The sequence below is a fragment of the Dendrobates tinctorius genome, unplaced genomic scaffold (assembly GCF_039654945.1).
Source record: "Dendrobates tinctorius isolate UK_male_01 unplaced genomic scaffold, ASM3965494v1 ptg000038l, whole genome shotgun sequence".
Lineage (NCBI taxonomy): Eukaryota > Metazoa > Chordata > Amphibia > Anura > Dendrobatidae > Dendrobates > Dendrobates tinctorius.
Window position 1 is genome coordinate 10,416,750 of NW_027361706.1, and position 13,233 is coordinate 10,429,982.

Genomic DNA, 13,233 nt, shown 5'->3' on the forward strand with positions numbered 1-13,233 from the left:
TGTGAGTGCCCCAGGGGTGCTGTAATAAAATGTCTTATGTCAGTTGGGTACTTGCTTACTTTTCTTTCCAGTACCAGTATATTTGTAGCTGCTCTGGGTGACACGCCATTATAGCTTGATGGGTTCTTTGATTTTCTGTCCTTGTCGGCCTACTTCTGAGAGGAGAATGGGTAAAGCTCTTTGGGGATATTCTTTTTTGGGGTATACTTTGTGTGGCAGTCCATGTTTTGCACTGGGACCTATCAAACTTTAGTTACACCATTGATGATGCAGTTGGTTTCGAAATAGCAGGAAGCCATGAGTAAGACCATAAGACGTCACTTCATGTAGAAGACCTTCTGGTCATGATTGGGTAACGTAGGACAGGATGACCACGCGGTGGTAAGTCTGTGCTGTGTTCTGCAACATCCTGATTTTCCATTGACATCTGTCTGGTGTTTTATTCTTTACAGAAGGAAGACGTCTGTGGGAACCTGACGTTACAGCATCACATGCTGGAGCCGGTCCAACGAATTCCTCGCTATGAACTTCTCCTGAAAGATTATTTGAAGAAACTGCCCGAGGACTCGGCGGATAGAAAGGATGCAGAGAGTATGATATTTAATAACTACGTCTCGTTAGATGCCGTGCCCGAGACAATGATCCTACTGTTCCTTCCGTCCCCATGAGATCCGGTTGTATTTGATAATAGTTGTTTGTGTCCCCGTGTTCTCTGAGGTCGCTCCTCTGACGATCGGCCACCTTAGTATAACCTTGTGGTGCACCGTGATGGACTGCAGTCTGCGCGATGCCTGAATGTTTAATGTGTAATTGGATCATCCTTATTACAGAGTCCCTGGAGCTGATTTCCACTGCGGCGAATCACTCGAATGCAGCCATTCGAAAAATGGTGAGTAAGGCCATTCACAAATCTGGAGCATTTTTTTCCCCTAAATATTAGGAGAATGGAAATAAATTAATACGGCAGGACATTTACAAAACGGTGGAGGGTCCAGCACCTGACACCACCGCCAACCATACACAGAGTATGGCACTGTGGTGTTCCGGCTCCGTACATTGTGCATTTTTCCAGCAGCCGAGGCTACAAGTATCGGTTACTCCTAAGGATCAAGATCTTAATCGTGGACAAAATCATCCTATGATCTACAACTTTATAAATATACTTTGTTTTTCAAGAACCCTGTCTGAGAAAAGACATTTATTGGTTACGTAAAAGGGGCTGAAAACTTGTCCCCACTTAATGTGCGTTTACGTGGCACGGTTATCTTAAACGAGCACTGCTAAAAACGCCTTTTTTTCACGACAATTGTGCAGTCTATACTGGCTGCAGATCGCAAGAGAAACGCTTGTTCGTCAGGTGAAACTATCTTTTGGTTTGCACGAAAGACCATCGTCCTCGGCAGCACATCATCCTGTGTAAACAGGACTTGGGCTGCCGTTGTTCTCGGCAGCACATGGACACCGAATGATCTCTTACAGATTGTTCTGTGTGCATCTGAGGTGCCTAAATGGGCTACTAAATGACCACTGGTCAGCGAACAAGTAGCCGGTCGGCCGGTGTAAATGGACAGTGCGTAACAACCCACTTTTCTCCTTGTTCAGACCGTGAACGTCACATGCATATTTATTCCGGATTTTACCACTTTTTCTCTCTTCTCTCTGATTTCACGCTGTTGATTGACAGCTATAATGACACTAAAACCCCAGAACTATTTTACTTAATTATTACCCAAATGGAGGCAGAGGGAGGAGATGATAGACTAATGAAGCCTTTTATCACGTGGGTGTCCTGGTTTTTCATCCCTAGTTGATATTTGCTCTCCGCTTCCCTCATTATCATTCCAAATCTTCTCATCTAGTCTCCCTGAGGCTGAAACGGCATGATCTGATCATCCACATCTCTAAACACTGCGCTTAGCTGGATGCCTGACCTGGATGCGTAGATTATTGAGAGCGCACAGTTTGGGCACTACATGCAGGCGACCTGCGTGCTGCAGTATATTACGGTACTACATGCAGATTACAGATGAGCTTGGATTTAGCAAAACTCCGATTAAATATGGCATTTTGCATAGGACTGCTGGTAAATTTTTGCTTAACCCATTGACAGATCGGGATCCGGAGGTCAAATGCTAATATGTGATTATAATGATGAACGAATGTGCTGGGATACGGTGTTATCTGAGCATGCTCTGGCGCTAACCGAGTGTCTTCGGCATGCTCGAAAAATGTTTGTGTCCCCGCGGCTGCATGTCTCCCAGCTTTTCAACGAGCGGACAATCCCTGCGTGAGGTGCAGCTGTCAAACAGGCGGAGACTCGAACATATTTTTCAAGCACGTCGAAGACACTCGGTTAGCACCCGAGCATGCTCAGATAACACCTTATCCCCAGCACGTTCGCTCATCAGTAATAATAAATAAATATTCATTGTGACGTTTCGGCCCAAACACCGGACCTTCATCAGAAGAAAGTGAAATACTGGGACTATGACGAGACACATCACTTGTGTATGCCTTCAACAATAACGTTGTACACAAGTAATGTATGTCGCCATACTGTTTTTAGTGCTACATATCCACTTCATCAATCCGACTGTCTGATGAAGGTCCTTTGTTTGGATCGAAACGTTACAGTGAATATTTTGGTGTTTTTTTCCCCAATAAAATCCCATATCAACATTTGACCCCACAAGTGCTGAGTTCTATGGACACAAGATTTATCAAGCGATTGTTGTTTTGTACGCCAGTCTTGATGAAGAGCGCTCTATAGTGGATATTTATTAAGAGGTATGCGCCTCTTAATTAGTTTGGTGCATCTTTCAGCTTCTGTGAAAAGTGTAGAAAGTCGCATCTATTTTGTGCAATTACTAGTTGCGCAAAATGCTGCAACATTTTAGGCAGTTTTGCACCCGAACTCTGCTGATAACTGATGAATTGGAACCTTTATTCCTATTAAAATCTCCATTTTTCCCACTAATGATTATTATTACGTAATGATGAATTTAACAAGGTGCTCTGATGACCTTTACGGGCTGTCAGCAATGACGTCACTGCTCCGCTGATATCTCACAAAGTCGCTGTTAAAGGTGATAATAAAACTACAATAGGGCAGAATATATAATATCAGCAGATACATTGGTGAATAACTCAAGGCTATAACTAATGCAATGCATCTGAATGGTGCCGACTAGTAGAAGTGCAATATGTCACTTGGCTCTGGTGCCCAATCTTCATCTCCTTGTTCGTCATGCTGAAGATAGTACTTAAAGGGAATCTGACAAAAGGTTTTTGCAACTCAATCTGGGTGCAGCATTATGTAGTGGCAGAGACCCTGATTCCAGCAATGTGTTATTTCCTGGACTGCTTGTTGTAGTTTCAATAAAAAAACAGTGTTATCAGCAGGTGATTATCACTTGAAAACTAGTTGTCTCGTGCGCCTCCTCTGTTTAAACCCGCCCCCACCACTGATTGGCAGCTTTCTGCCTATGCACAGTTTACAGAGAAAGCTGGCAATCAGGGATGTGGGTGGAATTATACAGAGCTCAGCATTTAGAGCACTGCTAAATCTGCAGCAGAGAAAATAGTGATTTTTATGAAAACTGCAGCAAGCAGCCCAGTAAATGATACATAGCTGGAATCGGGGTCTCTGTCCCAGCATCATGCTCTCTCAGATTAATAGCAACAACCTGGTGACAGATTCACTCTAATGACATTGGCTATATGTTTGGGGTGGTTGTCCTGCTGCAGAATAAATTTGGAACCAATCAGACACCTCCCTTATGATATTACAGGATAGATCTGCCTGTATTTCTCAGCATTGAGGACACCATTAATCCTGACCAAATCCCCAACTCTATTTTCTAAAATACAGCCTCAAACATGTGCTTCATTGCTGCGCGCATTATATGACAGCTCTCGAGTCCTTCAGTAAGCAAAACTTCCTTTTGTTACAGCCAAATATTAGTGTAGATCACCTACTGCCCTATGTTTTTGTGCATAGTTGAGTCGCCTGCCTGGTTTCCATGGCTTTTTGGTCGCAATTCTTCACTTATTTTGGATTTTATGAATTAATAAAAATAAGCTATTAACACTTTGATTTTTTTAAAACATGTTTAGTTTGCCACATTTTTTTTTTTACTCCTGCCTAAAACTTTAGCACAGTACTGTACATCAATTCAAAATGGCTGCTTGTTAGAATTGGCAACCACTTTGGAGACCGCACTTAGAAATCATAAAGCATATATATTTTAATCACAAAATGTTTTCACGAGCCAATAACTTCAGTCCACACATATTGGTATATTAATGAGCCAGGATAAAAGGTAAAGACTGATACAAATGTCACATGTATGTCATAGATATTAGTGATGAGCGAACGTGCTGGGATAAGGTGTTATCTGAGCATGCTCAGGTGCTAACCGAGTGTCTTCGGCGTGCTCGAAAAATATGTTCAAGTCCCCGCGGCTGCATGTCTCGTGGCTATTCGACATATGCAGGCATTTCCTGTTTGTTAGCCAATCCCTGCATGCTCAGTACCTGAGCATGCTCCGATAACACCTTATACCAGCACGGTCGCTCATCACTGATAGGAGTGAAAATGTCTGTTGCTTTGGGGCACCATTGATTTCCAAAATCAGCAGACTATAAACGGTGCTCAACCTTCCTACGAGGCTGTCCAATGATTTTCGATATTGGAAATTCGACCGCTTTCGAAACAAAGGGGCATTTAAATCAATGACAAATTTTCCATAACCTAAAGGGGTCTAAGAGGAGAAACTTCCGATATGTGCAATGGCATACATACTGAGACGGATCATTCACCCTCTCTAAGGCCCTTGGAGAGAGTGGTTGGCCATGCCGGTTGAACCGTATTGAGTTGTGAGAACAGATACATGCAGGGACCAAAAGAAAAACTTATGGCAAGTGACCGGTTCTTTAGCCTGAATCCCATCAAAGCAGGGCTAGTTTGGAAAACCAACTATAGTTTAATATTTAATGGTCCTACCATTGTAGGCAACGTTTCCGCTACTCTCTGGACTCTGATGATGACCCTATAAAAACTCTTTCAGGAAAAGATGCATAAACTGCTGGAGGTGTATGAGCGACTTGGAGGTGAGGAGGATATTGTGAACCCTGCGAATGAACTCATCAAAGAAGGGCATATCCAGAAACTATCTGCAAAGAATGGGACGGCCCAGGATCGCTATCTATACCTGGTAAGGAGGTGCACAATGGGACGGTTTTGCTAATCCTGCCTACTTTTTAGATGCTGTTAACTTAGACCAAACAGTCAAAGATAAAATTGTTGGGTCTACTTTGTGCCAAAATTTTTAAACAATTTTAGCATATGTTGTCACATTTCAAGCCGTGCCTAATTTTCATCCAAGTCACGCCTTCTTGCCAATCAAGATGAAGAAAGTTTTTAAGACTAAGAGGAGAAAAACATGCCGTAAATCCCTTAAAGAATCTATTTTTTAGGTGTGCATTAAAAACCCACCAAGCAAACAAGAAAGAAAATGAGTAAAAATATAATAAACCAAATACTCTTGATAAGATGAACAATAAAGACCTCGGAAGAACAGGTCCACTAAAGACACCATGTGATTATTTGTTTTTGACCATCAGTGCGGCATCTATGAATCGGGGTCTTCACTATGCTAGGGCACACTGTCAGGGTTACATAGAGAGAGCCACCTTTGAGTGGGGGTGCCATTTTTCACTTATGGGTGCGGGCCCTCACGGCTAGGCAGTATCAATATACAGGGTATGACTGTAGGGATTTACAGTGGTCCTGGTGTTGTCTGGTGTCTTTATTGGACCTGTTCATCTGAGGTCTTTGTTGTTCATCCTATCAAGGCTATTCAAATTATTATATTTTTGTGCATTTTCTTTGTAGTATTTTCTAATGCATACCTAATAAATTGATTTTTTTTTTTAAGGGATTTATACGTTTTACTCAATTGATGACTCTTGAACCATTGCAATTTATGCTGCTAAGGCTACTTTCACACTTGCCTTTTTTGCAGCGCGTTTTTTTGCGCAAAAAAATGCATGGAAAAAACGCATGCAAACAAACGCTGCATTTTTTTCAAGCATTTTTATGCGCATGCAGGAAAAAAACGCAGAGTTTTTATGCATTTTTAGTGCGTTTGCGTTTTTTTCCACATTGTTTGTCTTCACCCAAAAAAGGATTTGGGGTAGGGTTAGGGTTTATGGTTAGTAGGGTAAGGGTTAGGGTTAGTAGGGTTAGGGTAAGAGTTAGGGGTAGGGTTAGAGTTAGGGTTAGTGGTAGGGTTAGGGTTAGGGGTTATGGTTATGTTTTTTTTTAAACCAAAGATTTTTGAATCCACTCCTGTGTCTCCATTCAATGTCAGCAAGCAGTTAATCCTGAATGCTATCTATGTGTTTTCAACTCTGCAAGCTTATATCTGGTAACCAGCTTTTCCAATCTCTGCTCTGAATCCACTCCTGTGTCTCCATTCAATGTCAGCAAGCAGTTAATCCTGAATGCTATCTATGTGTTTTCAACTCTGCAAGCTTATATCTGGTAACCAGCTTTTCCAATCTCTGCTCTGAATCCACTCCTGTGTCTCCATTCAATGTCAGCAAGCAGTTAATCCTGAATGCTATCTATGTGTTTTCAACTCTGCAAGCTTATATCTGGTATATAGTTATTTCAACTTACTCTGCTTGTCCCCTTATGTTGTGAGGTCAAGAAACTTTTCAAAGTGCTTTATGATCCATGTAGTGCTGGACATGTGTTTATTTGACCACAACATTTTATTGGGTCCTGGTGTCTCAATTTAGTGTGATTGATTAACGAGAAGAGAGAGCCCAAAAAAAAAAAAAAAAACTTAGCCGTAACCTCCTATATATTCAGACCTAGCTAGGGGGAGCATTTATGCAGGGGTGGCATTTATGCACATGTAATCTAAGTACATGTATCAAAGTACTTCTGGCAGTTATAACATGGCAGATAGACAGGGCAAGAGACAGGTAAGACATTTATATACATCTACTCTCTGTACATTTGGAGTACAACAAATATATACCATATGCATTTGTGTAATTTTTATCCTGGCCGCTGCATTCACACACATCCACCGCCCTGGCATTAACTCTCCACACTCCATCCATATTGGCCCCTCGCTCCTTTCCTCTCCTATGTATAGCACTCATGCTCTTTTCACATTGTTAAATTGCACAGATCCAGCCAGTCCCACCATTCAACACCAGAGACGCTCTCACAAATCACTTAACCATCTGCTCACTCTTTCTATCCTCCTTCTCCTAGTTGCAGGAGACATTGCTCCCAACCCTGGTCCCCCATGTTATAGAAAGTCAAACCCCCCCACTGCTACACTCAGAAACCCCTCTAATCTTATTAATATTCCCTGCATGCCATCTGTCTCTCTTAATTGTGCACTTTGGAATTCTCGCTCAGTGTGTAACAAACTCTCCTTCATTCATGACTTCTTCCTTTCTAATTCTCTTAACCTTCTGGCTCTTACTGAAACCTGGATCCAGCAGTCAGATACTACCGCTGCTGCTGCTCTTTCATACGGGGGGCTACACTTCTCTCATACCCCAAGATCAGACAATAGAGCTGGTGGAGGCGTTGGTCTGCTCCTATCACCAAAATGTACCTTTCAGGTTATCCCTCAAGTACCCTCACTTGTCTTCCCTTCTTTTGAGGTCCATGCCGTCAGACTCTACACCCCCTTCTCCATGCGAGTGGCGGTGGTATATCGTCCTCCCGGCCCCTCCCATCAGTTCCTGGATCATTTTGCCACTTGGCTTCCACATTTTCTCTCCTGTGACATCCCTACCCTCCTCATGGGAGATTTCAACATCCCCATTGCTCTTCCCCTCTCCCCATCTGCTACTCACCTTTTATCTCTAACCTCCTCATTTGGCCTTTCGCAGCTTACTAATTCTCCAACGCATGAAGACGGAAACTCCCTCGACTTGGTCTTCTCTCGGCTTTGTGCAGTGGATGATTTTGCAAACTCCCCTCTCCCGCTCTCTGACCACAATCTTCTTTCATTCTCTATAAAGAACTGCCAGGCTGCTCAGGTCACCCCCACTGTCCAGACTTATAGAAACACACAGGCCATTAACACCCAGAAACTTCTGAAGAACTTGCAGTCTTCATTGGCCCCTATCTCCTCCCTCTCATGTCCTGATTCTGCATTGAAGCATTACAATGAAACACTTCAAACTGCCCTGGATGAATTTGCACCCCCTATAAATAGAACACCACAACGCAGACGGCGACAACCCTGGCACACGGTGCAAACACGTTTCCTGCAGCGGTGCTCCAGGTGCGCCGAACGTCTGTGGAGAAAATCCAATCTACACGAAGATTTCATCCATTTTAAGTTTATGCTTAGAACATACAACACTGCCCTTCACCTCTCCAAACAAACCTATTTCAACACCCTCATCATCTCACTGTCCAATAACCCGAAACGTCTCTTTGACACTTTTCATTCTCTACTCAATCCAAGAGTACAGGCCCCAACCACTGAGCTCCGAGCTGACGATCTGGCCAATTACTTCAAAGAAAAAATTGACCAGATCCGACAGGAAATTATCTCCAAATCCCCTCATACCATGCACTGTCCTCCCTCCCCCACTGCATCTAACTCACTCTCTGATTTTGAACCAGTCACAGAAGAAGAAGTAAGCAGGCTCCTTGCATCTTCTCGCCCAACTACTTGCACCAGTGACCCATTTCCGTCACATCTCCTCCAGTCCCTTTCCCCTGCTGTCACCCCTCACCTAACTAAAATATTTAACCTCTCTCTCTCTTCTGGTATTTTTCCCTCCTCATTTAAGCATGCCATCATACATCCACTACTTAAAAAACCATCCCTCGACCAAAATTGTGCCGCTAACTATAGACCTGTCTCTAATCTTCCCTTCATCTCTAAACTCCTGGAACGCCTGGTCCACTCCCGTCTTATCCGCTATCTCTCAGAAAACTCTGTTCTCGACCCTCTCCAATCCGGTTTCCGCTCTTTACACTCCACTGAAACTGCCCTCACTAAAGTCTCTAATGATCTGCTAACAGCTAAATCAAATGGTCATTACTCCATGCTAATTCTCTTGGATCTCTCTGCAGCATTCGACACTGTGGATCATCAGCTCCTCCTCACTATGCTCCATTCCATTGGCCTCAAGGACACCGTTCTCTCCTGGTTCTCCTCCTATCTCTCCGACCGCTCCTTTACTGTTTCTTTTGCCGGTTCCTCCTCCTCTCACCTTCCCCTTACTGTTGGGGTTCCTCAAGGATCGGTTCTAGGCCCCCTACTCTTCTCCTTGTACACTGCCCCTATTGGTCAAACAATCAGTAGATTTGGTTTCCAGTACCATCTCTATGCTGATGACACCCAATTATACGCTTCTTCTCCTGACATCACGCCAGCCTTTCTAGAAAACACTGGCGATTGTCTAAACGCTGTGTCTAATATCATGTCCTCACTATATCTGAAACTGAACCTGTCAAAGACTGAACTCCTTGTGTTTCCTCCCGCTACTAATGTACCTACACCCGACATTGCCATTTCCGTCTGTGGTTCCACTATTACTCCCCAGCAACATGCCCGCTGTCTTGGGGTCATACTTGATTCCGAGCTTTCCTTTGCCCCCCACATTCGATCACTGGCTCGCTCTTGTCATCTGCACCTCAAAAACATTTCTAGAATTCGACCTTTTCTTACTTTTGACTCTGCAAAAACTCTTACTGTTTCTCTTATTCATTCTCGTCTCGACTATTGTAACTCTCTTCTAATCGGTCTCCCTCTTACCAAACTCTCCCCTCTCCAATCTGTCTTGAATGCTGCAGCCAGGATCATATTCCTCACCAATCGTTACACCGATGCCTCTACCTTGTGCCAGTCATTACACTGGCTACCCATCCACTCCAGAATTCAGTATAAACTTATTACCCTCACCCACAAAGCCCTCCATGGCTCAGCACCACCCTACATCTCCTCCCTTGTTTCAGTATACCACCCTACCCGCGCCCTCCGTTCTGCTGATGACCTGAGGTTAGTATCCTCAATAGTCAGAACCTCCCACTCCCGTCTCCAAGACTTTACACGTGCCGCGCCAATTCTTTGGAATGCACTTCCCAGGTCAATACGATTAGTCCCCAATCCCCACAATTTTAAGCGTGTCCTGAAAACGCATTTATTCAGACTGGCCTATCGCCTCAACACATTAACCTAACCTATCCCTGTGTGGCAGAGCCAAAAATTTTACCATAACCAGGTTCCCAGCATCATGTTCCCACATGCTTTATGCATCCATTAGCCCTCTGTGTCTGTACTGTTACACACTTAACATTATGGCTGGTCCATACAATCAGGGCAACTGTTACCACCCACCTTTCGTGTCTACCTCTTTCCTCATAGACTGTAAGCTTGCGAGCAGGGCCCTCACTCCTCTTGGTATTTGTTATAATCTACTGTATGTGATTATTGTTATGCTGTAATGTCTATTGTCTGTACAAATCCCCTCTGAAATGTAAAGTGCTGCGGAATATGTCGGCGCTATAAAAATAAAATTTATTATTATTATAAATTTATTATTATTTATTATATTCAAATGTCGTTATAATTACATTTAGGCAAAGCTTTCAAATCATCTCCATTGCATACAGAAAAAAAAGGAAACACGACATTCAATTTCCTCCCCGTCACCAACCTCCTCCCTCCCCCCCCTTCCCAACTGCAATACAGGCTTTCTCAATGTGATTATCTCGACTGTAACCACATGGCCCAGAGTTTTTCAAAGTGTGCCTCTTTATGTCGTTTTCTATAAATTCTCTCTTCCAATCGGATTACATTATTCACACGAGTGACAAACTCCCCAATCGTTGGGGGTACAACATCAATCCATTTTTGTGCGATCAGCTTACGGGCAGTATATAAGAGTTTTGCTATGATGGACTTATAGGCATTTCCCACCGACACCTCCTCCACATATCCCAACACACACGTGATTGGTTATGGTTATATTTAGTATGGTTAGGGTTATGGTTTAGGGTTACTAGTCAATATAGTAAAGCTCATCCCTAATGTTGACTTAAAAAATGCATGGTTAGGGTTAGTAGGTTTAGGGTTATGGTTTTGGGTTAGTAGTCAATATAGTAAACCTCATCCCTAATGTTGACTTAAAAAACGCATGCTTAAAAAAAAACGCATATGTGCGCATGCCAGCGCTCACGTATGCGCACCCATAGACTGTAATGTTAATTTTTTGGCAAAAACGTGCGCATACGTGCACATGCGTTTTTTTTTTAAGCAGTCGGGTGGACCAAAAAATGCAACATGTAGCGTCAGGACTTTATGGACGCACACCTTAAAAAAAACGCAGCGCACGAAAAACGCATACGTGCGCATTCCAACGTGCACGTATGCGCACCCATGTTAAATATAGGGGAAAAAAGCGCATGTGCAAAAACGCAGCTGAAAAAAAGGGAAATGTGAAACCAGAATAAGAATAAGTGGATAAAGTATTTTTTTTAATTTTTTTTTAACTATTGTCGGGCATGTAGACTCATGCAGTATACGCCCAACAGTGGCCACAGTCTGCATGAATAAAATGGCATCTGTCCACCATAGGGCTGAATGTTAAAAGCAAAATGTATGCAGTGCCCATATTTATAGGAGAATGCAGTTTCCTATACGTCCGGGTGTAACTACAATAGACGGTGCAATGACACCCAGGCCCTGTAGCTTAAGGGGCCCAAAAAGTCTCTTTAGTCTATATGCAAAAACCAATACATTTAGAGACTTGCAATAATCGGGGGCCTGTTGGAGCTTTCACATTGGTGTCCATGAGCGTCAAGTTAAGCCAGCGCATAAAAGTAATACGCTGACTCTTAGTGGCCAGACTCCCGCCAAAGTGGTACTGTTTGGGCTACTGTCTGGTGATTGGGGCTTCAAGAAACATAACCGTGTGTGCCGGGATTTTTTGGGCAAATTGGGTAAGTATACAGCCTCAGTGTGCACTTAGGACAACGCACCTTATACATGTGGTGAAAGGCAAATATGTGCAAATTGTGCAGAATTCTGTAAAAATCTTTCCTAATGTGTTTATGGGGGTCATCTCTATTTTGTAAGACTTTTCAGTGCAGTAAATAGTATCTTCCAGTGTGGGTGGCCAAGAGGGTATTATCATAAAACCTAGATTTTCCAAATCTAAGGCTAAGAGGATTATTGGTGGAGGTCTTCTGTGAATTAAAAGCCGCTCACAACTGCAGTCAGCAAAACAAAGAGGAATTTATTATTTATTTTAGTTTTTTGAATACAGAGAGCAGCGTGAATAATATATATATGTGTGCATGTATGAGTGTATATATAATTACATATATATATATGTATGTTTATGCATGTGTGTGTTTATATATCATATACTGTATATGTATGTATAGCAAAAAAAAATGAAAGTTGCAAAAGTTTTTCACAGCTAGAACGCATTAAAGTCTATGGGGCTGTTCACATGCCTGCAAAGACACATCGGTTTTGCTGCAAGTCATAGATCGAGCTTGCCAATGCTAGTCAATGGACCCTTCAAAAGAGAGATTGCACACTGATGCCATCTGTGTTTTATCCTAGTGCCCGCTGTTTTTTTTTTTTTTTTTTACGGTTTAATGCATGAATGAAAAATTGCTGAAAATTGGAGAAAAAGCTCTGATAATCATCGACCTATTTTTCTTGCATGCAAAAAAAAAAATGGAGGATGGTATGAGCCATTATGCATGTGAGCATATATATTTTGGCCCATGATGCATGCTGGGGAACATTATTGGGCTCCATTGTGTAGCCTGCATTGGCTTCTTTTCATGGATAGTGATTTCTCCTTGGAGCAGTTGAAAACTGTTGGAGATATGGCATCCGATGGCACATTCTGCAGGTTTTTATTCTATCAGTATAATAGTGTATCCTTTTACCATTGTAGCTACTAATTTGCCTTGGGTAAAATGAGTGTCTACAGAAAACCTTTACAAATGCAGGTTCTGGAGAAGATCATACATGTGGCCATCATGGAAAAGCAGGTTCTGCTGAGATCGAAACATGTGGCCATCATGGAAAAGCAGGTTCTGCTGAGATCGAAACATGTGGCCATCATGGAAAAGCAAGTTCTGGAGAGATCACACATGTGGCCACCATGGAAAAGCAGGTTCTGGAGAGATCACACATGTGGCCATCATGGAAAAGC

The 13,233-nt window shown here is 42.8% G+C and overlaps 1 protein-coding gene across 2 annotated transcripts in view; it reads left to right on the forward strand.

Moving 5' to 3' along the window:
* Positions 1 to 13,233, forward strand: part of FGD3 (FYVE, RhoGEF and PH domain containing 3) — a 325,835-nt gene that overhangs the window by 235,173 nt on the left and 77,429 nt on the right. For both annotated transcript variants that reach the window (XM_073574191.1, XM_073574190.1), the window contains exons 9-11: positions 453 to 591; positions 831 to 889; positions 5,070 to 5,216. In XM_073574191.1, the coding sequence (XP_073430292.1) occupies positions 453 to 591; positions 831 to 889; positions 5,070 to 5,216 (345 nt within the window). The remainder of the gene's footprint in view (positions 1 to 452; positions 592 to 830; positions 890 to 5,069; positions 5,217 to 13,233) is intronic.